At 39.1% G+C, this 27016-nt stretch overlaps 1 protein-coding gene across 1 annotated transcript in view; it reads left to right on the forward strand.

Moving 5' to 3' along the window:
• Nucleotides 1-721: 721 nt before the first annotated feature.
• The window catches only part of LOC148371055 (triple functional domain protein-like), a 98878-nt gene continuing 72583 nt past the window's right edge, over nucleotides 722-27016 (forward strand). The window contains exons 1-2 of the mRNA XM_088328927.1: nucleotides 722-1124; nucleotides 22783-22833. Coding sequence (XP_088185053.1) covers nucleotides 1055-1124; nucleotides 22783-22833 — 121 coding nt within the window. The 5' untranslated portion in view covers nucleotides 722-1054. The remainder of the gene's footprint in view (nucleotides 1125-22782; nucleotides 22834-27016) is intronic.

A 27016-nucleotide genomic window follows, 5' to 3' on the forward strand; every position in this document is an offset into this window, starting at 1 on the left:
AGCCCATGTGACAATTGAAACAGTGCGCCAACCCATTAGAGAGCACATAATGACCCTACGAGGAATTGTTGTCAACTGCGCACAGACGGAAACTTCGGCGATATGGTCAGGTGACAATATCATCAGGACTGACCAAGAGAAGTCTCCGGGGTACAGTCCAAGGGGATAAGAGGAGAAAAAGACCAGAAAGGAATGAATGTAATGGTACCAACTTTGCCACGCCCCAAAAAAAAAAACAGGCCAGGAACCGTCAACAGTAGAGAAAGCTGTCCTATGTTGCATCCTCATTAATGCCATGACGACACATGCGGTCAAGGGATGCGAAAACCGTGATTCATCGACAAAATAAAATCAACATTACACGAGTCCCATATTTTAAGGCCAGCACAGAGGGTCTTGCAGTCCCTAACGTCATACCTTTGCAGTATTCTAACAATATCTCGAATCCTGTGCAATACGACTGAAGTACGCGTACACTGTACGTCGTACAGTATTCTAATTATACATTTGCTTATGTATTTTGTAGTTTTGGAAAACTACTGAAGAGGGCAGTAGTACACAACGATTGACAAAAGATTGTCAAGCAGGCTCTACCGCACACATGTAAATCAAAGCACTTGAACTTTACGTCTATCGTGGTATTTTTTAAATCCCAGATAATATTTTGAAGTATGCTACCTGTATGCATTCATATATTTTATGGTACATTTACGAGGTTTATTTTTTGCCCTGAGTGTAACTTTGACACGCCGTCTTTGAGCAAACAGTAAGCGGCACCTCCCGCCCCCTTTCCTCCACGCGAGTGATTCTCCCTTCGGCTTCACTTCCGAGGAGGGACCCGGTGCTACCGGTTCACCGTTTCTTTCACAATGAGCACAATTCCGCAAATGGAAGCACACAGATGGCAAATCTTGCTCTTAGAATACAACTGCACCACCCGCAGTCTTTCATGACGCTTTTGACGGCCGCAGAGGGGATTTTTATTTTCTTTGATCATTTTAACCCCCTTTTAGAAATCTAAGAGCAAGCTCCAGGAGTCGCGGTCTGGGCAACCATGAGCTCCGGGGAAGGAGCAGATGAGACGCCGACGATGAAAGACGCCGTGGATGGAACGTTCAGGACAGGTAAAACCAAGCCGACCGTAATGAGCTTCATCGGACATGATGATTGTCATTTATCTCCGAATGTGGTGAATATTTTTGAGGGTGCCAAGCAGTTAGCAACCGGGTGAAGACGAGGAGGGCGAAGGACAGACTGTGTCATACCACTGTCATTAATACAAACAATAAATTCACTGTTTTTGTGTAAAACTCATAAGTGTGATTGCATTTGCTCGTTTTAAATGTTTAATTAGTGACACTAGCTTACAGTAGCACAACTAGCTACGCGCTAGCTTTAATGCTAATGTTTCGAGCTCCATCTTTTCCCAAGATGTGGGAACGTTTAACGATTCATTACAAAACGGGACACCACTAGACGCATACGGACTCAATTTAGACCAAATGTCTCCTTTTAAATACACTGTGAACGGTGTGAATATCAACCTAGTAAAAGTTGGAAAGCACGAAGTAACCGCGTGCATTGCACCTTCTAACACGGAGGAAAAAAGATCTTATTATTACCTTGCTGAAAGGGGGGTCCAGCTACATAGGGATGCGTTGACCGGTTATTCGCAATCACGCTGTTTATCAAGCCTGAGTTAACCAGAGTTGGCTCCCTAAAACCACCCAAACCCTGCCTGGGGAACAAATGCTAATGTAGCATCGCTAGTTAGCACGCCAGTGAGTTGACAAAGCCGGCGTGTCCTTTGATCGACTTTCCCCTTTGTTGATTTAAACACGAGTAAAGAAGGAATTGTTTTGATTCAACGTTTCCATGTGCAAGTTATGTTTGGATCTTTGTGCGCGTGTAGTGTCAATACGACTCAACACTGTGAGCAATGTAAACAATACATGGCATGGGCCGATTCGGCATACTGGGCGTGTTAGGCTAAGCTAAGTGGGGCATTGTACTATATTAAGGCTATAACACTGTATTTTCAAACTGTTACGATTTGGCATTCCGCATGGCAGGTGCAGGAAATCGATATCCAGGAGTTAGTCACATTGGCTTTGCATTATGCACACTGCCAATATATTATTTTGCCACTTACTGCATAAATGGCACTTTTTGCACTACTGGCAGTTTTTTTTTATAGCTTGCCACTCCTTGCACATTGCTCTCTGCACTATTGTAATTACAGCGTTATTGTTACAGTGTTAATGTTACTGTGTACCTGACTTGTTAACCTGACTGCCCATTTTGCACATCTGGTTAGCTACTCTTCTTGCACTATCGGCACTATGGTAAAATACTATACGTAGCCAAAATACAATACAACATTATTTATATCTGTACATTCAAGGAAACTGTGGGGGTCAGATGCATCGACATTTCGTTCTGTATACACGTGTACTAGAATGACAATAAAGTAGATCTGAATCTGAATCTGGAAAAGACAACAACTGTCCATAAACTACATTTCAAGCTGGTATATGTCCATTGGTAGTGTCAAAGTCAAGTCCTGTTTATTTGTATAGCCCTTAATCACAAAGAGTCTCTAAGGGCTGCACAGATGAAGTTAAATTCTATTTTCTGAACAAAAGGTGATAACTACTAACAAAGACGTGATGTGTTTACTTTGATTGCTCAAGTTATTCCACTGCCCCTCATATGCCTAACGAATAGGTCCACACCTTACAGCAGGGCTCAGGTACCTTTTTGAGCTATGATTTTTTTTCTTTTGACAACGCCATATATTTTAAGACATAGCTAGACAAAAGCAAATTCTTCAGCACTTCTTATTTCACTCTGTGACATTTGATGATTTGATAAAATCTATGAAATCATAATAATGCCAGAGCCTGTGTCCTATGCCAACAAATATATCACTTAAAATGTCTCTCTTTTGCAAGTACTTGAGATTATGAAGGCTCAATTGGACCGTCATTTATGTCTTAAATAATTGTTTGAAAAACAAGTGCGAGCCAAGTATCATTATATGCACCGCTTATTCTCAGGAGGGTCACAAGGGTGCTGGAGCCCATCCCAGCTATCTTCAGGCAGTGGGCCGGGGACACCCTGAACTGGTTGCTAGCCAGTCGCAGGGCACACAGAGACGGACAACTCACTCGCTCATTCAAATTTATGCATGTTTTTTAGGGGGGAATGTGGGAGGAAACCGCAGTGCCTGGGGGAAACCCACGCAGGCATGGAGAAAACGTGCAAACTCCACACGGGGGGGTGCTGCGGTAGCTGGACTTGAGCCCTGAACCTCTTCACCATGGGACTGGACGCTAACAACCCATCCCCCGTGCTGCGCGGACAGTTGTTTTATTAAAAAATGTCACAAAATACTGCAAACGGGAAGGATTCAAACGTATTCAGGCAAAGGCGCTCGCCGTGCAGAAAAATGCACGTGCCGACCGCTCACCCAATTAAATTGCTCTGGATGCTTGACTGGCATTTTCAGGTGTTCGTCCTGTGGAATTTCACCATGATGTGTCTCAACAGAGAACAAAGATTGTTTAATGAACTTCCTTATCAAGGATTCCTCAAAGACGTACAGTCAAAACGGGGTCTGTTGGTTCAGCACCGTAAGTGTAAACTGTAATTGATACTTGGCCCTATATATTCTGGACCGAAAGTAGAATATATGGGATTTGCATTGTCTTGCTTTGGCCATTCATACACTACAACCGTAAAGTCACAGAGAAGATACCCTCAGCCCCTATTTTATCTCCCAGCCAGATGTACTCATGAAAATGAGCCATTGCTGGCTCGCGAGCAAAATGTTCCTGACCCCTGAATAATGGAATTATATGGTGGATTATCTGAATAAATTGGTAGGTGTGGCTGAACTTTAATTTCCATGCCAAGTCACCCCCAGTTCCGGTGACTCTTTGCAGGTATTCAATTGCTTCCAGTCCCTGATGTCATGTCTGCTTGTGTCATTATTCCTGAGCTTCGGAGCTTAACTCATTCAATGCCATAACGTATAAATAAGTTTGCAAAAGCATTGTCCCTGATTGCTAAAGTGTAAAAATCTGTTTTTATTTTTTTATTTATGGAGAGTAAATACCGGCAGTTAACTCTTCATCAGAGCTTTTTCCTTAAAAGAAAAAAGATGATAATTTCCCATCACCATCGTCTGGTCAAAGAGAGATGACGGTGCATGCACGTCTGCAACAGCTTTCTCAAATTGAGAAGAACTTCTAACATTGAATGAGTTTAATGTGTTTGAAATATTTTCCTTCCTTTGTAGTCCAAGTAGATAATGGTATAGTCGAAAACCCTCATATAAAAATAGATAGATAGATAGATAGATAGATACTTTGTTCATCCCCGAAGGGAAATTCACATTTCCAGCAGCATCCCTGAGCTGAGAACAATCGAGAACAATCGAAAATAACACGGGAGCTGAACAATCGAAAATAACACGGGAGCTGCTGGAGTGGCTGCCATTCGTGACGGCGCCGGAAGAAAAGATTCAATTTGAATCATGTACAAACAAACAAACAATTGAATCATGTACAAACAAACAAACAAACAAAATATTCATGTTTCAATAAGTGGAGTGTTAAAAATGGGCAATTGTTACACCCAGAACAAAACGTCTTAAATCCTCTCTAATATTAGTCTTAAAAGTTGACTACTCGGCATTAACTGGTATTTGCAATAGTATTAGTTTTTTTTTTCTGCAGTTTGTAAATGAAGCGCGCAATACTGCGGTTGATTATACGGGGCACTAGTGCTGACAATCAGCCCCCTGCAATTTCTTGCCTAGTGTGATTATAGGCCACAAAGAAAGGAGTGCATCTTTTACAACATCCGTTGACTTCTGCTTTGCAGTGCCCTGTAAGCTTCACACTTTGGTTGTTTGTTTGTTGCTGGGCAGCTGTCGTTATTCTATGGAACCACGGTCATTTTTTTCTGTGATTAGACATGGTCACATCTATCTCCATTTGTTCTTACCACAAATAGGTGCAGTGTTATTTTTAATTCTTAGGTTACATACAGTACATAAGCCGTCACCCACCAATGAGGGGGCAAGGTCTTTTCATACGGCGTCTATATCACTGGTGGACAAGTGATTATGGATTCAGTACGCTCACCGCTGTGACCTGGGTTTGATTCCCATTGCATTCAATGTTTTGCGATTGTGTTTAGGGACATTTTGGTCTGATCAATCATTGTAAGAAATACATTAAAACCTTTGGTTTAACTTGCAAACAAACTTTTGAGTTCTTTTTTAGGTTAGAAAAATACGCAAATAAATATGGTAATTTGTCAATTGCTGAGTAGATTTAACCTGCCACAAGTTTACAATAAACACAAGGAATTCATGTTAGCTTATTTGAAATGGTGCACTTTGTCAAGGTTGATGCTTGATTAAAGAAACCGTACCAAAATAATAAACACAGTTGGGTAACAGACATTTGAGAGCTGTATACCAAATTCAATAAATGTTTTAAATGTAAAAAAAATGGAAAGGAATCTTGAGTTGAGTTGTATTTTTTATCAAAATACTTGAATCATTTTTTTCTCGCATTTTTACTGTATAAATTGTCCACAGAATTTGAGAATCATTTTGGCCAAATGCTTAGTTTGAGGCCCATGGTTTAAACGTCCTTCCTTTTGCTTTTTAATTAGAGTACAAACTCAATGTCACATATAGGCTCTTGTTTTGCACTCGTAGCTTCCTTCTCCATCTTGGGACTCATGTTCAGACTTGCAGTTTCGCTTGTCTCGCCAGAGGCAACGCACCCGTTGACGAACGTTCCCTACATCCTCTTCGTCCCCCTCGTCACCCTTTTCCCTTGGCATTGATTTGTCAATCCGATGTCTGTTTTTGTCCCTTTCCTTCCACTTCTTCTTGTTGCATTGTGTCAGAACAATTCCCATTAGTGCAAAAAGATGATAACAGAAAAAGAAAACCTTCCCTATCTTGTTTATATTCCCTGTGATTAGACTGGGATTAATGTTTTCTTGGCTTTGCTGCATGAAGACTGGAAGGTTTGTTGTGGCATTACATCAATCATCCACTTTTTCCACATTGCAATTGCCGATGTTTGTGTAAAGACCAAAATATTGATACCAAATGTTACAGTCGCTTCAATATTCCAGTGGTCCACATGAAGTTCCCATCATCCCGGATTCATGAATGGACATTTCCGGGGCCCGTTCACAAAATGGCCGTGTGTACAGTACATTTGAATGAACTCTGGTTTGTGTGTGTGTGCCTGTTTAGCCAAGCCGACAGGCCACGGATGGAAATTGGATCTCAAGCTTTCATTTATGACTCAGGCCGATTCAACCAGGAAGAGGTTTGCAAACATACTCATCCTCGCTAATGGGTATTGATCCTGGAGATGGAGACTTGATTTAGGTTTCCTTTCCGGCTCAAACCAACCACGTCAAAATGCAAACAAAAAATAATGGAACAAGGACATAAAGATCATTTGCGTCCTTTCCTATCACATGTTGATATGAAACAATGACTGGTCATCTCAGTCAGGTTTATTTGGCTTTGCAGTGACGTATGCGTCCTTAGTTTTTGTGTAGCTTTGGTAAAGCTTCACTCAAAGAAGAAGAAGTTTAATGTTCAACTCACTTTATCTTGACGTCGTAGTCTTGCGCAGTAATGACAGGGTTTGCTAAACCCCTCAGTTTTCTCCAAATGTTAACTTTAAGGCTTATGCAGAGATTCTTGGACAATTTTATTCTTCAATCTTTGTAGGAACATATTGTCTAATGCCCTTTTGTGTTCCAGCAGTTTCAAGTGTGAACCTGACAAAATCGTTTAAATTTAAATCAGGCCCCAAAACCGAAGAGGTACGGCTGGGCAATATGCCACAAGAATAAAACATGATTTTAACTATCACTCTCTACGATTATGTATTCAATGGACCAGAAACCAAACCGTAGAAATAACCTCAAAATATTTTATTTAGAGAAAGTAAATACCATGGTACCTCTACTTACGAATTTAATCAGTTCTGGGAGTAGCTATGTAACCCGAAACATTTGTAAGTAGAGACGCCTTTTGAATGTAAATGCGTGGATCCGTTCCAAGTCCCACAAAAGTACAATTTTTTTTCAAAAGTGCACCAGAACATGAAACAAATACATATTGAAATTAGATTACTGCACAACAGACTTGAAACAGGAGGCATATAATGTTAAAAACAAAACAAAGAATAAATGAAATAATAAAAGATAGTCGAAATTGGCCCTTCCACACGCTTTTATTTAATCCACCCATTCCAGTATTATGATAATTTTCGATTTTATTAAAGTATTAAATTCCTTGAATTCACAATTAGGCAAATTATTATTATTTTCAAATGACAAATTCACGAAAATAAGTTAATTTATTGCTCGGCCTTACCAAGAGATGCTTTCCCAATCACTACATCAGTTTACTAATTAGTTTCTTGGGGAAAAAAGCTGATCTGGTATGAAACTATAAGGGTTCACTAGCATTAGACTGAGCAACGGCTGTTGAATTATGCAGGCGTGTAAACGGCGACGTTGTCATTGCATTCACATCAAGATGCGACTGCTGACACCCTGATTTGGTCGCCGTGATGACAACGGCCGAGCAAAACGGGGGAAAATGTTTCGACCTCACAGATTGAGTTCCATAGCCCCCATCAAAAAAACAGTTGGAAAATTTTGTCCCACATGCCTGGCTGCGCCACACACTGTAATTATTCAATAAGAACATGATGAGCGAAGCCACACGGCGGAATGAGTGTCTGCTTTGGAGTCTCCAGGAGCCCGGAGCACTCGTGACGTCAGTGTGAACCTTTTGGCCCACCTCAACAATGCAAGCCTAAACTAGAAAGAAAAGCACATAGGATTGAATTACAGACCTCGGTGTGAACTATTTGCCATCCGCCGGATGTGTCCTACATCCTGGTTTGAGGAATGGCATCGTAACTCTGGCGTGTCAGGTGATGTGGACCAAAAAAAAACGGTGACTGATTTAGTAGGCTTGTCATTTATTTGATTTCCTCAAGGAAAGCAGTGGAGTAGCAATATAACTTGTGGCAGGCCAGTGTAGCCAAGCACAGAGAGCCTCCTGCTAGTCCGAGGTATGAGAGTTCATTGGATTACACACTTACCTGAGACAGACGGTTTGTGAAGTGGTTATGTGTGCTTTTGCGTGGATTTCAGGATCTAAGCCTGTAATGTGAATTTTCAGGGTAGATGACACAATGAGAAACACCGCTTCTGAAAAACCTTTTTGAAGTTGAAAATGCATGTTCTTGTTGTCATGCGTATTTTTGTGACGTAACCCCTATCTAGCGAAAAGGAAGCATATTCACAAGAGAAAAAATGAGCCTATTAGTGTGTAACGTCGAATTTATTTTCACCTAAAAAGAACTCAAAGTTTGGGTGCGCGCTATGCACAAGGTTTTACAGTACTGTATTTGTGGAGTGATTGATCAGTCGGAAAGAAAGTATCACGAATCACAGCAGCAAAACTTTGGGTGCAAAGAGAATTGAACCTGAGAGCGCTGAATCTTTACCACTGGTCCACTAGTGACTGAGATGACGTGGGAAAAGGCGTTATGTTTTATCACATTACCACATTAATGTAAGTCACGGTGCCAGAGATGAATGTTATAGAATGGAGAAAACACAAAGTCTTCCTTGGAAGATATAAATAACTGCTCCAATACACGACGAAGGAAACAACTCTTTTGTGTGTCTAATAGTAAATTGGACTTCCAGGCATATTTAAAAAAAAAAATGCATTGTAAACAATGTTCCCTCTAATTTTCCACGGGTCTGAGCGTTCACACAAAGTCGTTGAGCAACGCTTGAAACAACAGTGAGCAACAGCAATCCCAAGTGTGGCAACTAAGTCATTATCAAACATGTCCAAAACTTGACATCATGTTACATTTTGCTGAGTTTTCGGCAATGGCAAACATTTTTTTCACATTTGAATGAATTGACTAATGTATTATTGCAAAGGTTGTACGGCCTACAAATGTCATTTGTTTTCACAACAATTCTTTCACAAGATTTCCATTTCTTTTTTTTCCTGGTATCTTTTGTCGCATAATATTAACATTTTTGGGGGCTTATTTAGTTGGTTGCACGATACACAACTGTATTTAATCACATTTTCTTAGTGGAAGTACAATGTTGGCAACAAGATTGACTTGGTATAATTGGAAATTATTTGAATGCAACACAAACTTTTTCTTCTTTTTCCCTGTTTTTTTTCTATTTTTTCAATTCCTTTAAAAAATCTCATTGTGTTTATTTTTTCCTAGCTGTTACTTTTTTCTCTTTGTTCTTTATTTACTTTTTTTCCTTTGTTTCTTTCACTTCTTTTTTTGGGGCTTTTTTTCTGAATTTTTCCTTCTTTTTTTCTTCCTTTTGTTTCTTTTTTTCTCAGCTTTTCACGACTTTTTGTTCTATTCCCCCTTCCTTTAAGTCATTTTGTGCATATTTTTACATAATATTTGGTCATATAGGGATGAAAGAAGCAAAAACAACCTGAAGAGCTGTTTAGGACCCGAAAGAGCCGGTTCCTTTTTGTGAGCCGAGCCGAAGAAGGCGGTTCTCGAAAAACTCTACTGACTTTACTCAACTTCGTTCTACTTCGACCTTGACCTCAAAATACCGCATTTAGAACACAACGTCAGGGGAACCCTTGTATTTTTACCTTCATGCACTGTAACTTTGACTTGATTCGCTTCTTAATTAGCAATTTCGAGCCCTGATTTTTGTGAGCTGGCTAGATTTTCTTGTGCGCGGAAAAGCTCTGGGTAGTGCGCAATTGTGCACACACGCAGGTTAGAGGGAACATTGCGCTGGATAAATTTTCTTGTGCGCTGAGAATGTGCGGGCAGTGCGCTATTTCGCACGTGCGCAGCTTAGATGGAACATAGATTGTAAATGTTATGTTGGTACCATAAATAAAAATGGTGTGATGATGAGATAAAATGCTTTTTTTGTATGTCGTATCACTGGTGGTCCGGTAGATAAGATTTGGCGCTCTCTTTGCCTCGATCTGGGTTCGATTCCCGTTGCATTTACTGCAAAGTTTGAGCTGAAAAAAATGAAACAATATTTTACCATGTTTTTGATTAAGAAATGATGGGTGCACGTTTTACACGAGTTTGTGTTATACATAAATATGGTACCAAAATAGTTTGTTTATACACATTTAATTTGTCCTTCTTTCATATCAAATAAATCTCTGCAAAAAAGGCTGAATATTTAGCTGTGTAACACGCACTCGTGTATAATCCGCCCCCCTAATTTTTTATTACAAATCAATATGAAAAAAATAAATTCTCAGCTCATGCTTTAAATTAAAATCAGTGTGGTTCGCAAGGGCAGGTGCAGGTATCTGTCGGGTGGTGCAACCGTCACGATTCCCGACTGCCAAAGATACAGTTTAAGATGAATCAAACCAAACTTTTGAGCTTATGACCTTTTTAGCTTAGATGGAACATAGATTGTAAATAAATCGTAGCTCATTTTTTTAACCCCCCGCAAATAGAGTCACAAGTCACAAATGTGAGTCACAAATGTTGAATACATGCGGCCATGATTAAAATCATTCGTTGACAACGCGAGCTATAAACACAAGTGCAACATAAAATTTACAACATATTTATTTAATTCCCTTTAAAGTCTGATTCACTAAAGTTTTCACCATTATCTAACATTTGTCTCTGGTACTAGGAATAAAAATACTGTGATCACGAGATAAAATCAAATGCTTTTTCATCTATATCACTAGTGGTTAGAATCCAGCGCTCTCACCGACGCGACCTGTGTAGGATTCCCGTAGAATACAGTGGTATAATATTTGACTTATCAATCATTGCACAATTACAGTAGTATACTGTAAAAGTTTGTGTTTAACGCGCACCCAACTTGAGTTATTTTTGAGGTATAAATAAAAAGCGCCTTGGAAGGCTTTAAGGATTGTAATTGGCGTTGAATGAGTTCGTCAGTCAAGCTAGCTACAGTTTACTCCTGTAGTATATTTGGCTGATGATAAAATACATGCGTTAATGTCATCTGCTGTCCTCCCGTTAGCAAATTTGTCCTTCTTGGTCAGTAATTGGTGCTGGCTTGGAGTGAGTTTCCTGCCAAAGCTACATGTGAAATGAAATGATCTGCATTTTACATAGCGCTTTTCAAGTCAAGACTTCCCAAAGCGCTTTACAGTGTGCTTCACATTTCCCAATAGCGGCCGTGCAGCCATGTAAGGCGCTAACCTGCCTATTGGGGGCATTAGGGGTTCAGTGTCTTACCCAAGGACACTTCGACATGTAACACGGAGGAGCCGGGATTCGAACTGCGATCTCTTGATCCCAAGATGAGCGCTCTACCTCCTGAGCCACTGCCGCCCCATAATGTCTTTGTTAGATAACTTGGAAGGAGCCTGAGACTAAAATGCTAAAAAAAATCACACAGGAGGGGGTTGAGGAATGGAAGCAGGTGGGAACATGCTTCAAGGTGTCGTGACATCATGACTGGATAACACCTTATTTTCTGCACTATGAGGCACACAGCATTATAAGGCGCACCGTAGGAAAATAGTTATAGTTTTTTGTTATATATGTATATATAGGGCACACTTCACTATAAGTGTTGTACAATTTTCTTTACCGCATTTGTGCATTGTTTGATCAGTCAGAGTATGTCACTGATGACCATGGCATAACATTGAATGCAACAAAAATCAAACCCAGATCGCAATGGGGAGTGCGCAGGATCACAGCCACTATGCAACTACTGATAGAGACGACACATGAAAAGACATTGGGTTATATCTCATCCTTACACTATTTTTGGTCACGGTACCAATTTGTTGATGTTATTATTGGGCCGGGTCGCAACAATACTGTCAAACATCAATGCTTTGCAATTTTATGTACTCCTCTCCCTTCTCACCTTTTCAACCCCTGACTAATTTTCATGCCTGACATTTCCAATTTTGTCTGCATATAAGGAGCAGCATTAAGGCGCACATTCAAAATACTGGCCAGTTTAGGAGTTTTGGTTGAACCCCATAGTCCAGAAAATACGGTAAATTTCCCTTAGAATTCTTGTTGCTGAAGCATAAAGAAAAACTCAAATGAGCCATCTTCACTGTAGTTTTTTTTTTTTTTTTTTTATGTTCTTTGTGCTTTACTTGATTGTGATCAGGATTTAACTGTGAGGGTCTCAAAAGATTCAGTGAAACTAGAGCAGGTCCTGAAAGACCACTGTACTCATTTCCCTGTACACTAGCCTCTAGAGTATTCACAAGTGCAATGTCAGTGTTGCTCTTTACTCTCGCTGTCTCACTTCTTCTTTTTCGGAGGGTTCTGTACCTGATTATTTCTTACCCGTGACTACTTCTAATCCAAGAAGCGTAAATAAAAACTGTGGGTGAGGGTCCCTTACCTCCCACAGGGATGCTTTCTAATTGTGGCTTGTACGGCTTGTTCGTTTTTCCTTTTATTGAGATGTTTGTGGATAGTTCTTTCATTTAGAGGACACCTGCAAATAAAGATGATCTAGAATCGATGTGTAATGGTCTTAAGTGGTTCAGGGTAATATTAGAAAGATTTGTTCATTAAAAAATACAGCTTGTGCAAAATATTAAAGGGCTTCTGTGTTAATATTTGATCAGTAGATGTCACTGTATAGTTTCGTGCAACGGAGAAGGAGTTCTAAAATCACACGGAAGAATACAGACTACGGAGACTCAAAGTGACCAAACTGCACCATTTTTCTTCTAAAAATGTTTCTCAGTCTTCAAAAATTTCCTTGTGACTTCTCTCTACGTGAGCTTCATATTATGTCAAAGAAATAGAAATTTGTTGACCTACTAGTATTTTATTTTCAAAGCATAATTTTATGAAAGTTCATGCGATTTTGCTTATTATTCAAATCAATATTGTTTTCTTTTTATATGAAGTAATTTTATGACTCAAGGCGCAAGATAATTTCAGCCAATTAGATTATAATTTCGTTTTACTGCTAATGTAACTGGTGCTCCAGCAAAAAAAGAATACTTCTGTCTAACTTGCTTGCATGCCACAAACTAGTTAACTGGTTAGCATTTGTTTAATAATCAGCATCTTTAGCTGATTCAAAATCAACTCTTAAATTCCTACCATTAATATAACAATCCAGCAAGTTTTCAGTTTGTAATTTTTTAGAAATTAATTAAAATAAAAACCTTTACTGACATTTGTCATTTTAACAAACTGACATTTGTTTTTCGGACTGCATGCATTAAATTTTTAATATGTTGGTTTGGCACAGTGTAGCATATCACTTAAGCGCTCTATTATCTCGAAATATCTATCCATCCAATATCTTGACTGCTTATCCTCAGTAGGGTTGCGGGGGTGATTGAGCCCATTCCAGTTATCTCCGGGCAATGGGCAGGAGACACCCTGAACTGGTTGCCCGTCGCAGGGCACACAGAGACAGACACTCACTCGCTTATTCACACTCAAGGACAATTTAGACCGGCCAATTAACCTGAAATGCGTGTTTTTGGAATGTGGGAGGAAACTGGAGTGCCCGGGGAGAAGATGCAAACCCCGCACAGGAAGGCTGGTTGCTGGATTTGAACCCATGACCTCAGAACTGTGCCATGAACTCGCTAACCACGGCCTATAGCGAACCCTATAGCGAAATATCCATCTATTAAATGTACAGTGCATGTCATCAAAAATCTATTGGCTTGAATGTTACTCGAATATTACCGAGGCATGTGAGACTTAATTCTGTTCATTTGTCTGACTGGTCTCTTTAAATGTTTATTTATCACAGAGATACTGACATGATACACAAAGTTCGCTTAGTAAACTTTGCAAGTAGTCATTTTATTGGCTGTTTCCAGGCTAAAATTCCTCCCAAACTTTAGAAGTTTTGGTACGCGTACTTGATGTTGATGGCATTTCTGTATGGTACCGCTCGAACTGAGATACTATTGCGCATGAGCGACTCTCAGCCATGATTATGAATATGATAATGTAAGATGCCTCACTCGTTGGGGAAAAAGGTGTCAATTATCAATTTTTGACTAATTATTGCAGCCCTATTCAGTAGCAGGCCATTAGGTTTCTTTCCCCCCAGCCTCATATCTCATTTTAATCAGCGTGACAAAGACATTAGGTATCCACAAACGAAAGGGGATCGTCCATGCCTGCCTGTGAGTCAAGCGATGAGCTTGTCTGCCTAGAAGGGGCCCACAGTAAGGGTGGTCTTGTGCTCACGTGGGCCCCCAAAGAGTAAACGACTCCAGCGAGCGTCGCGGACAAGTAAGAGCGTTTGCTCATTTTGAGGCTACAGTTCCGCTGTCAGTGTGAGTTCACAGTATCTAAGAGCACTTTTCATACACACAAGACGTCCGGTGTTTTATGGCATCATGCTCGTTGGATTTTTGTGTCTGCGTTGTCATTTCCTCAGCGGTTGCTGTAAAAGAGTGTGATCAGTTACATTTTTTTCCAAGCACTTTGGCATGGTGTTAAAATGCGTGCGTGTGCACGCCTGTGTTTGTGGTTTGTATGAGAGGCCAAAATGTAAATCATACTTTCTCTCACATATAACATCATACTCTCACATGCTCAACTATTCTCTCATAAAGACATAGTCATACCCATGAACAAACTACTCTCATACTACTACTCTAGTTACTATACTCTCTCACACCAAATTTTATACTCTCTCACACACACACACACACACACACACACTACAATGCTGTCACACACAAACTACTATCATACTCACTCTACTCTCTCACACATACTACTATCCCCTTATACACACACTACTATACTGCCAGTATACTTCCGCACACACTACTCTAACCAACACACTATAATACTATCTTAGACATACTAGTGTAATCTCAAACATGGACAATTATAAGCAGTATTAAACAGAAAGTTTGTTAAGTCTGGAGTAGTAAAATTGTGCATTTTGATCTCCCTAGTTTTTATTCTTCCTTGCACTCGTTTTTGGTTGCACTACATTATACAGCAACATTGAATGGTCAAGTAATACACATTGTGCCTTTTAATGTAAGTAAATCCATGCATATTACGGATTTCATTTATACTTTTTCACGTTAAATTATTTATAGTTTCACCTTTGTTCCTTGTTTTACCAGATCTTATTTTGTGTAGGAAGTAAAAAATGTATTTGAACAGTGGAACGTTTTAATGCAGAAGTTCTCTTGTGGAAAACCTGATTTGGCCCAGTTTCACCCGGAACGTAGCTCCAGAAAAGTGCTAGGAATTAAATGGACAGAACTATTTCAAGGCAGTGGAGTATTTTAGATGCTGTGTTGTTCACATTTGTGTTTTGTGTTACTTTTTTATTTTTTCATCTAGCGTTTTCATCGGATTTAAGCTTATCTTGTTCTTTATAAAGGAAAATAAGAGTTTTAGAAATGCTATAATTTTTGGGGGTGCTTGGATTGAATTTGGGGGTCCTTAAGCATCCTCCCTAAAACAGGCTGATTATGCACATGGGTAAAAGTTCACTGTAGATTGAAAGATAACGCCATGGGGATTGCATCATTCAACTACTCTCCCGACCCCCCACCCCCAGAAATGTAGGAGCGCACCATGTTAATCATCCAATCAACTATAGGTGGCACGAATTAGAAAATAAAGTAGTGTTTGGGGAGTTTTACTGTCTCGTTGTATCCTGACTGCTTTTATAAAGAGCTCGGAGTGGCAATTTTTTTTTGCCTGAAAATTGCTTTACCAATAAAATGGAATTGATTTGAAATGTAAGAACAAGTAGGATCTACTTCTCAAACGGCCAAGAGGTTCCCCAGTTGAGTGGCTGAACCCTATGTCTGTGCTACTGTGTTTTATCTACACTGTATGCTTTGCTGTTGTTTATATAGTGATATCATGTGGTCAGTCGTACATGTAGTCCAGCATTGCCTTGTTGCACGCTGTGGCTTGAGAGGACGTTACGCGCATTGCAAATATGTAGAGAATGTTTTTTTTCCTCCTGTGCGCTGTCCCATTCTTACTTATGTATCGCTGACTTCCCTGAGAAACCTTTCAACTGTTTGACAATAGACTACACTTTCCAACACAGCGGTTGCGCGCCAATTTAAAGTTTCAGTGCTGTGCGGTTTTGAGGTAAACTACACCACGGACGGACAAAACCATAATGTAGATTTCTGGCAGTGCCCAAATGTGATTTGTTGAAAGTAATGAAATGAAGCCTACTTGGCATGTAGTTCAGCATGTTGAAGATCCATTATCAATTTTCTGAAATAAAAAAGAGCAAAAGGCCATTGTACTTTTAAAGAAAATATGTTGCCTCCTTAAATCCAATCCAATTTTCAAATGATGATGCACACCAAAAACAGTAACACAAATTTGCTGAAGCAAAGTAAAATCACCCCATTAATACCCCATTTATACACACACACACACATACACACACACAGACATTCGAGAAGAGTTGCTTCAGCATCCAAACAGTACATTTACATGCGTGGAAAAGTCGGAATATGATCTGTATTGCAGATAGTCTGGTTTTGTGAAGCAATGCAAACGCGCACAGAAATTAAAACAAGATTTGTAATAGTCCAATTAAAAAGGGTTGTATTTTTAATTCAAACAATGAATTCTCATTAAGGTAAGAACCAGTTTGCTTTTGCAATACGTGATGTGCATGCTCGGTCTCTCCTGCTTTTTCTTTTGCCCTCCTTTGTTTCTTGCAGTACAGAAACAAATCATACACGTTATCTAGTTTACTCTAAATAATCCTCATGAGAATTGCTTGTTTTTTTTTGTGTGATACTTTTTGTTATCTGTTGCTTTGTTGAGAATGCCACATTTGGATCCAATTGCATTTATTGTTTAAGTCCGTGCTTTTTTGCAAATCAGGAGCACCACTTGTAAATATATAAGTCGCAGTAACAAAGGACACTATTGTAGCAAGGAAGAAACAACTACAGTACTTGAATTATTGTTGTCAGTAAAATTTAAAAAATGGTCTGTTATTCAGGGCCGCAACAAGAAATCCATAAAATTGACTAAAAATTATGTAAAAGCGTTAGCACCGACTTAGATCATCGATTTATGCGTCGATCGGCACGTCAAGTCAATGCAGTGCCTGCTTGTAGTACCCTCTTGGTCCGGCGGAGCGCACCATATGACGGTATTTTGATGCACCAGGCCATTTTAGAGCCAAATCCAAATTAATTTATTAAGCATTTCTCAGATACCCCTCGCGACCCTACTGAGGATAAGCGGTGCAGCTAATGAGATGAGATTTCTCAGATACCGAAATTCAACTAAAAGTGCTGCATAAAAAATGTACAATAAGATGCAGACATTGTGGTTATAAGTAGATAAAGATATATTTGACCAAAAAAACCTTCATATACAGTTCATTAATTTGCCTTACGTGCGTTATTGTATAGAGATTTAGGGAAATACGTATAAGAGCAATATAGAATTTCATATGTGATTATAGAATAAAGCTATTTGGATTGTGTTTAACACTGGGTATGAAGAACACATAAATGGTTTATAAAATCTGACATATTTAAATTTGAAGATTTCATAAAACTTAAATCCTTGTTATTAGTATACAAAGCAAGTAAGCAACAAATATGCATTCTTTTTTGCTCTACAGAGCAGATACTCATCTTGTTGGAACAATCCACAACTTCAAGGTCCAATGTTCTCGCACAACATTAAAAAAAACAATGTGCCGTCTAAAAAGCTATTTATTTATGGTACAATTTAAGATGATGACCGTAAAAATGTCCTTTGTTTACATCAGTTTAACAAAAAAAATCATATGCCTAACATATTTTGAATAAATATACAAAAGAAGATGAATATATCAAGACTTTCTTTGGGTCTTATATGTTGTATGAGTAATAATAGTTTGAAAAAAAAATCTTAGTTTTCCAAATTTCCTTTATGGGGTAAAGTTCTTGTTTCGATTTTTAAATATGTCTTCCCTGCTTGGATAAAAAATTGAACAGGAGTAGGCATTTAAAAGTTTCAGCTTCAGCTTTACACCCTTAGGGCACATCTTTAAGTACTGTATTATTGTGATAAATAAAATGCCACAAACATACGAAGACATACTCTCATTCCCCTCCAATCTTGCCTCTCTTTTTTTTTTGTCTCTTTCTAAGAAAAATATCCTAAATATTTGCTCGTCTACATATCTTTACAAAAAAATCAGATTAATAAAAAAAAATTATTGACCGATTCATCGATTATTAAAGTAATGGTTAGTTGCAACCCTACTGTTATTTAGTTTTAAAAGTAAGGATCGACCGAAAAGAGCTATTCAGGGCCAATACGATACAAATTATTAGTATAAAGAGGAGCCTCATAACCGATATTTGAAGCCTATATTCCTTTCCTGTAAAAGCTCAAAAATTGTCATAAGACATTTTAATAATGCAAATAGAAACAAAGAATATTTGTCTTGAATATGAACAAATCTAATGGCTCTCTGAAACCTTTTACAGTATATAAATTAGAATTTCAACACAACTAACATGATTAATCTTTCGCTTTTAAACTAAAACTACAGTGTAGGATAGAAATTTAGCCTAAATAGCCCCCTGATTTTCTTGATTTTTACACTAATTAAATAAAAATATAAATACAACCAACATGACTTAAATTCTCTTAAAACAATAAGTGCATCGATATTCCAACAGAGCTTGCGAATTGAAAAATGTGGGCAGTCCTGTTTTGGATTTAGATTGACTAACTAATGTTATCGTAACAGCTAATCACTCAGCCTTCCATTTTACTGTACTTTTTATGCACTCTCTCATTCACAAACACACTCATTTGATTGCGGAACTAATGTTATGTTAAGAGCTAATATATCAGTCTCTAGTACGCACTTTTTAGAATATCAATATTATCAGCCGTCTTTACTAACACGCATGTCGAGACTCAGGAGTTAGCATTGATGCTGCTTTTTTTTTCCGCTCTAACACTATTCTTCCTGCTTCACTGGCTCTGCCCCCAGTCGCTTATCTAATTAGAGGGCGCGGGGTGGGTAGCGTGTGAGACAGAAGGCAGGAAAGGGGGAGAGAGAGGCTTGGCTGTGTCTGAGCCTGAATAATCAGCCCGCCCAATAATTGCTCGACCTCTTGTCAAAAGTTAAACGCGGAAACGAAAACCATTTGTGTAATGACTTCGCTTGACCTTGGTACCCTGTCCACTCAGGACGTTCCCAAACACTATGTATACAAGGTTAACTCTTCTCACTTTCGTGTAAGCGGAATATTCTTACATGTCTAAAGACTAGTGGTCGACCAATTATCTGGCGGGCCTATTATTGGTACAGATATTTTTGGAATTTGATGGATATCCACATCAGCATATTTTTAACCTGAAACTCAAACACACCGAGTAACAGCCGAGCCGGACCTTCCTCTTCCTCTCCTGCCTTCTGTCTCGGACGCTACCCACCCTGCACTTTTCGATTGGCTGAATGACTGGGGGCGGAGCCACTGAAGCAGGAAGCCCACTCCGGAGTCACAGGCTCAAGCAAGAGTTAGGTGACTCACTCCCCTTCACGTGAACTCCGATTTTCCTATGCTTCTTAGCGTTGCTCTTCCGATAGAACGGGTGTCGCAATTGTAGTCTGTACCATGTGTTTATTAAGAAATATTGATTAACGTGATTTAAACAAAAAAAAGCGATTTGTTGTTTATATCATGAATTTTAAGACATATTCCAGCAAACGTCACTAACACTAGAGGTGACCGAATTAAGCTAAACTCTATGATATTCACGGCCACGACTAGTTGTACACAAGTAGGCTTTATATAGCGTGCTGTAGTAACCATATTGTAAGTAGTTTTTCACTGATCGCTGTAACCAGAGAACTAGTGTGAATGAGATCCTGGTTTTATTGGATTTCCATGTGTTAACGAATGTTTGAATTGAATTCAAAATCTGACTATATATTGACTGTTTGCAAAGTACGACACACGTCAAGCATATTGTGTTATGTGGCTTTGGCAAATTAAAGATGAATACCACATTTTGAGTCATGTTAGTTGTATTTAAAATTGTATTCTATTGACTGTAAAAGGTTTCAGAGCATTAATCAAGTTTTATTTGAATTAAAGCAAATATTATTTGTGTCTTTTTGCATTTAAAAAAAAATACGACAATTTCTAAACTTACAGCAAATGAATATCGGCTCAACATCAATTACCGGCCTCCTCTTAATACTAATAATCTGTATCAGCCCTGAAATACCCATATCAGTCCATCCTTAACAAAGACCTGAAATTTAATCTCGATCTGACTATTCTCTGCCTGTGAACATAGTCTTTGTTCCTCTTTACCAGGAACTGTCAGATGTTCAGGGTATTGTAAGTAGTAGTACATCAAGTTCATTGATTATTCAGCAGCAACAATATAACGGAAGAGCTCATTTTTAATCAAATATCATTTTTTGTCCATTGACTTAATTTGTAAAGTTGAATTAATCTCTTAGGACAGTTTTAAGAGCTATTTAGGTGAAAATGGTGGACTAAATGTGTTGACATTGGACGACTGTCTTATGATGATCTGATGTTGATGCATGTGAGAAACTATTGTCCTCTCCAACGGTCAAATAGGAAGCAGACTGCGTCACGTCAGCCGGAGCGTGTGCCCCACTGAGTCAACCAACAGTTGACCCGCTTGACCAGTCACTGTGTTTACATTTAGACAACGCGTGACACTGAGACTTAGCACATCATTGCTCCGTCACATCAGTAATAGCCGTGTCTTGCTTCCACTATATATTCAACTTCAATGGGAAGATTGGACAGTTCGTTAGTTGAAGTGAAGTATTTGGTGGGTGAAAATACAATTCTTGCTTTTATAAACAAAAGAAGAAAACCAGAAATAATATTTAGAGAAGTACCTGTTAACTTACTTCCTTTTGCACCGTTTCTCATCAGGTGTAATCGGAGGGGGGCAGGCCTCTGCCTTGGCAAATTAGTGCTAAGAAAAACTATAACTGAGGGTCACATTAACTCCTCAAGAGTAGATTGATTTTATCATAATGTAGACAAATCTACTGAAATGAAGCGATTTAATTAAAGGTGCATTGTGTATCATTTATCACCTCCTAGTGGTTAAGAAACACAATTTGTTAAAAAATAAAACAATATTGATTCGAATAATAAGCAAACTTACATAAACTATCATAGATACATGCATTTTTAAGTACTCATAGGTCTAGCAATTTTGTATTTATCGACGTACCATGAAGCTTACCTAGAGGGGGAGCTGACATGATTGTCCACCAATGTTCCCTCTTAGCTTCCACGTGTCTGAGCAATCACACAAAGTACATTCAAATAATTTGTTAATTACTTTTAAATTAATTACTTTTAAATGATTTGAATGCAACACAAGAGCAATCAAAGACCCCAAAAACCGTGTCATTCTTCTGCTTTTTTCTTCTTTAAATTTTACCCTTTTTTCTTTTTTTTCGTTGTTTGTTTCTTTTTAACTTTTGCTTTTTAGTTCTATTTTTTCTTGCGTTTTTCTTCTTTAGTTCTTTTTCTGTCTTCCTCCTCATAGCTTTTTGCTCCTTTTTTACTGCTTTTTTTCAGTTTTTGTTAAGACATACCTGCCCTATATTCCTACAGAAATCTCTCAATTAAAATCAGTATCAGTTTAAGGTTTGTTCATTCTTGTGAATAAACATAACAACAGAAATTTCAACCAAACGGCTACCCAGCTGCCCATTTAGGCGTTCTCTAACAAAAGACGCTAAAAGCTAAATAAAAATGCTCTAAAGTTAGAAATTTAAAATAATTTGTGAATACTGTTTTATGACAGCTAGGTTTCGCGAAACAAGAAATGCATGTGCTGAGTGAGAATGGAGGATAATTATGTTTTTGTTTTCCCATTGATTGTTCTAGTTTCATTGTCTTTATTTTTTTTTTTTTTTTTTCTAAAGATATACCATGATTTTGACTGGACTCTTACCAAGTTAAAGGTGGGGTTTCCTTAAAAAGTTAAAAGGTAAATATTTTCTCAAACATGTATTAACAATGCCTAACTAAGTTGAAATGGCCCTACTGCTTTTTTCCACGGCTCCTGTATGCTTTTATCTTAGTTTAGCAAAGCTGTGCGGGGTGGAACGCATTGAGTTCGAGAAATGGGGGTTGGGTGGAGTGCTGGATCGTGATGTCATGCTTCTTTTCTATTTGTCAGTGTAGCACGAAAATGGCAAAAGTAAGAAAAGGCCTGCTTCGACTTGAGTCCAAATGCTAATCCAAACCCCCAAAAAGGTGAAAACGAGTTTATCTTGTACTTGTACTTGTACTTATACGCGCATCATAAATGAGCTGACTAAGGCTGCAATGATGACACAAGCCTAAAGACGTTTTGCACACAGACACAGAAAATTACAACATTTTAGTAAAATAAAACAAAAAATATTCAAAAAATAAAAGGGATGAAAAACGAATTAACTAAAATATAATATTTCACAAATTATCTATTTGATATAACTAATTTACACTTGAGACAAACAAAAGATTGTTGTGCACCTTAACACATAACAGCACAATCCTGACGGACCATCGTTAGATTAAACTTTGGGTCCAATCAATTTACAGTGCCTCTTAAATGTGCTATGAGACAACATATGTAAGATTGATATCCTGTTGTGTTACTGTACATGGCCAACTGACTTTTACCTTTCTTCTGTTTCCTAAAGATGGATCCCTCCTTAAGGAGCCAAAAGGAGATGTGTCCAGTCAGATTGCAGGTAAAACCAACACGCCCTAAACCTAAATCTAGTCTCTAATTTTCCAGTCCTTCCAACACGTGTCGAGGCCAGCATAACGAATGTCTATCTAATTTGTTTGTTGGACATTTTCGGAAAACTCTCACTGTAATTCCTTAACCACACCACTCCCCTTGACTCTCCAACCCTCATTGTCACTTCCCTCTTCCGATTGGCTGCCCATTGCCTTAGCGACAGCTGCTTCGCTCTGGATTGATTAAAGATGGATAGATGTGACCTTCATTTTTCTCCTTTTAAAACACTCTGCCTCGTCTTTTCCTGTTAGGAATTCAAAATTTTATGGTGGGTTTACTGTATGACAATGAATAAATAAATGACAGAACTTCCATATAAAGGAGGCCAGTGAATTGGCAGGTGGCACCAGGGCCCGAGGGCAACATTGGGAAAGGATCCCATTGACATCTGAAATGAAAACGACCCAGCATCACGGCCGCTGTGACTTGCCACCATTTTTCCCAAGATCCCCGTGCTCTCCAGTCATTGCTAGAGATTTGTCGGATTAACTCTCCCCATCTTCTGGCCCTCAAATAGAACTGGTCCGACTAGGTGAGTGATGAGAACAGAACAGTTATGTAACACATTTTAGTCTCACGTCCCGACAGATGGACTGAAAGCTTTCATGCACGTTCATTTTTATAGCTTCTGATTGATTATAGGAAGGCCCAGAACTGCACTACAAAAAATAAAATTTCCTGTTGAGGAGTTATTATATTCTTTTAAATGTGATGCCAGTTTCCCCTCCAGATGGCGTTTTTTGTGCCGTGTCTAATTTGTCAAAACTCAGTGCCATGCACAGCATTCAATGTCCATTAGTCATTCAAAGAGAATCAAAACATGCAGTCAGATTGTATTCACAATACCATAGCTTTGTGATGAATTAATTTTCCTGGATTGAATCAATGACATCCGTAAACCCTTAAAATTTAACATTTGCTATCGGTGCACCATCTTCCCCTGTCATTTCTCCCTGCCCCTCTTTCCTTTTCTTCGTCATCTCACGGTCACTGGTGCAACCTTGGCCTGATTCTTACTTGGTAAGCCTACCCTGCCATTAGAGGTCTGGACGAATGGATAGAAACACCAACATGGCAGGAGTGACTGAGGGACTTCTTTTGCTTTTTGAAAGGCACGCTTTTATAGCCAAAGATTGGATTGAAAAGGGTTCCCACTGCCCTGCTTGGAGCTCGGCATTTACAGTTGAACAGGTTTATTTATGCATCATTTTTTTCGCATGCCATTTCATTCATGCTTCCCCTTTTAGAACTGATGAAGAAGGTACCTGTGTAAGTGTAATTTGAAAAGTGAATGCTGTGTTTGCCGGCTCAGCAACGCCATGAAGAGCAAACTCAATTACACAACAGTAAAAAATTCCGATCACTCATCACATTTATGTACATGACGTCAAGTAACATTTCAGGTCGTTACTGCTTACGTGGCTGTGCGCATTGACCTATGTCCCAAGCGTTCCCAACTGGGGATCTGTGTGCTGTGCTCAGGCACGGATCGATTTTGCTCACAGTGCCTCTGAAATCGGGATTCAAGCAGCAAGCGTGCTTGAGGACAGTATGGTGGCACTTGTGTTAGTGCTCTGTTAATATTCAAAGCTTCTTACATACAGACAAATGTTGCAAATCGTAACGTGTCCACCCCACAATTCAGAGCTGTCTGGTTCAATTCCAACTACCAGACTCCCTGTGTGGAGTTTGCACATTACCGTTCGGCTGAGTGTGCTTCCTCCAGGCACTGCAGTTTCCCCCCCATGTACCCAAAACATGCATGGCAGGTTGTTTGGAAAGTCCAAATGGTCTCACAGTACAAATGAGCGGGTGAATGGTTGTCAGTCCAGGATGTCCCCTGCCGGAAGACAACCGGGATGGGATCCAGCAACCCTGTGACTCTAGTAAAGACAAGCCGTTGGAAAATGAATGAATGTTGCAAATTATGTAATTCACTGAGGGTTTGTACGTGTGCTTAAAATCCTTGAAACTTTTTGAATTTTATTGTTGTGTTTTCAAGGTTTGAAAACACAATTTTGGGTGAAGTGCTTGTAAATGCTTGAAATTGCTGCCGTGATTTTCTGCAGTCTGACTCGTTAGAACCAGCACTGAATGAAGAAAAATAAAGCATGTCTGCTTAAAAAATATACAGACAATGCTCTGGTGGCTTCGCTCTGCCATTGCATTTTTTCTTCTCTCGTGCTTTAGTTTGTACGGCATTTTCCTGCTAATCTTCATCAACCCCTACGCGTTGCGCCAAAAATGACAGGTACATGCTTCACCTAAACAGGGCTCTATGAAATGGTCATTAGTGCAAGAATTACGCATTAAGTATGGGTCATGCAAAAAATTAGCGTTGCGTTTCCGAGTGGTATATTGTTTCCTGCAAATTAAAGTTGAATCTACATATAACCATCATTTTTACACAATTATATGGGGATAGATGTGCCTCAAAAATACTTGCACACGTTTTGTTCAGTTCCACAAATATTTTTGGGACTTACTCAAGATCTATAAATCATATGTCTTGATTAAGTGTGAATAGAAGATATCTTTGTTTACTTGCAGAATAAATGATTCACACCATATTTCTTTTTTTATGGTACTCGAGAAATTAGAAAATTGTCTTTGAAAGTCTTTAAAAATGTGCTTGAATTTGGCCACGAAAAGGTGTAGGAACCCTGTTCACTATTCTCTCCATATCATACGCTATATTCAGCACCAAGCGTTTCAAATAAATCAATAAAATTCACGACTTTGATTTCATGAATTTTGCATATCTTGTTGATATGTAAAATTTGTTGTATTGACCTGCCTTAAGCAAAATATTTGCTGATTCTTAGTCTCTGTAATTTTGAGGCTCCAGTTTGTAGCTCACAATCAACACTGGCTCACTCGCGTCCCAATGAGGCAATTAGGATGTAGGTTAGAATTCCAGGTCACGGATGCTCTATTCCTGTCTGCTCCAACCCTCTCTAGAGAATTCCTGCTATTCTCACACATCACCCGGACAGGACTTTTTGGCAGGCAGTCTCTTCGTGAACTCGGCATTGATGTGTCAACGCACATGTGCAACCATTCTGGTTTCTTTTGCCCTGCAACAGCTGTGCCAAAGGCCGGCCATCCCAATCAGCTGCTAGGAAGCTGTCGCACAATTACACTACAACTCAAACACCGAAGTTCATTTTGTGGTATGACCCTCACTTGCCTTGACCCGGCCCATCTGTCCCGGTCATGGCATCCATTACCCTCTCTCTCGCAGTCGTCTTGTGGTAGTGTTGACTAATCTGCTTTGTTGTATCGAGCCCATCTAATGCCCACTTGACCTCCTGGAAGCCCCGACAAGGCTCCGACCATTGGAAAGCGTGTCAGCCTTTGATGTTTCCTGACACACACAACTCACGGGCACAGGATGTGACAGACAAAGTGCATCTATAGAATTTCTTTAATATCATTTGCGCTTTCTCGATGTGTGGGGTTTTCAGATATCTATTTTCCCACTCCCCATGCTGGGATTACGTGTAGGCACTCCAGAGGCTTATGTGAGCTTTTAAACAAGTATGTTTTCACATTAAAAGGAGTTAAAAGTACCATTATTTCTAATCTTATTTTGCGCACAAGATTATAAGGCCCACCCTTATAAAATAGTTCTTCATCATATACAGTATTTTTCACATTTAACCTGCACTGGATTATAAGGCGCATGGAATTACAACTGAAGTAAGAGCTTCTGTATTTGTTTGTGTGTAAAGTTGTGCATTTCATACACATCTGGCATATAGAAGTGTGCAATGATTGATCAGATGAAAAATGTCGCTGACCAAAATCGCAATGGGGATCAAAACCGGGTTGCGTTGGTGAGAGCGCCGAGATCTGTCCACCAGTAAGAAGACGTCAGATTTTATGTTATCACACTATTTTCATTCACATTTCCAGAAACGAATGTTAGAGAAAGATATAATTAAATGCAAAAAAGCTCGACGAGGGATACAACTCTTTGGTGTATCTGATAATGAATCAGACTTTGCGTTTATATTTTTCTATCTCATGAATTTTGCTGTTTTTTTATCTGGAGGGACGAAAGCATTACCAACTTGGGTGCAGAGGCGTTTAACTTGTTTGGGTGTTTGGGCATTTGGGTCGGCCGT

This window comes from Urocampus carinirostris, chromosome 2, assembly GCF_059441175.1.
Source record: "Urocampus carinirostris isolate Australia breed hairy pipefish chromosome 2, RoL_Ucar_1.0, whole genome shotgun sequence".
Taxonomy (NCBI): Eukaryota; Metazoa; Chordata; class Actinopteri; order Syngnathiformes; family Syngnathidae; genus Urocampus; species Urocampus carinirostris.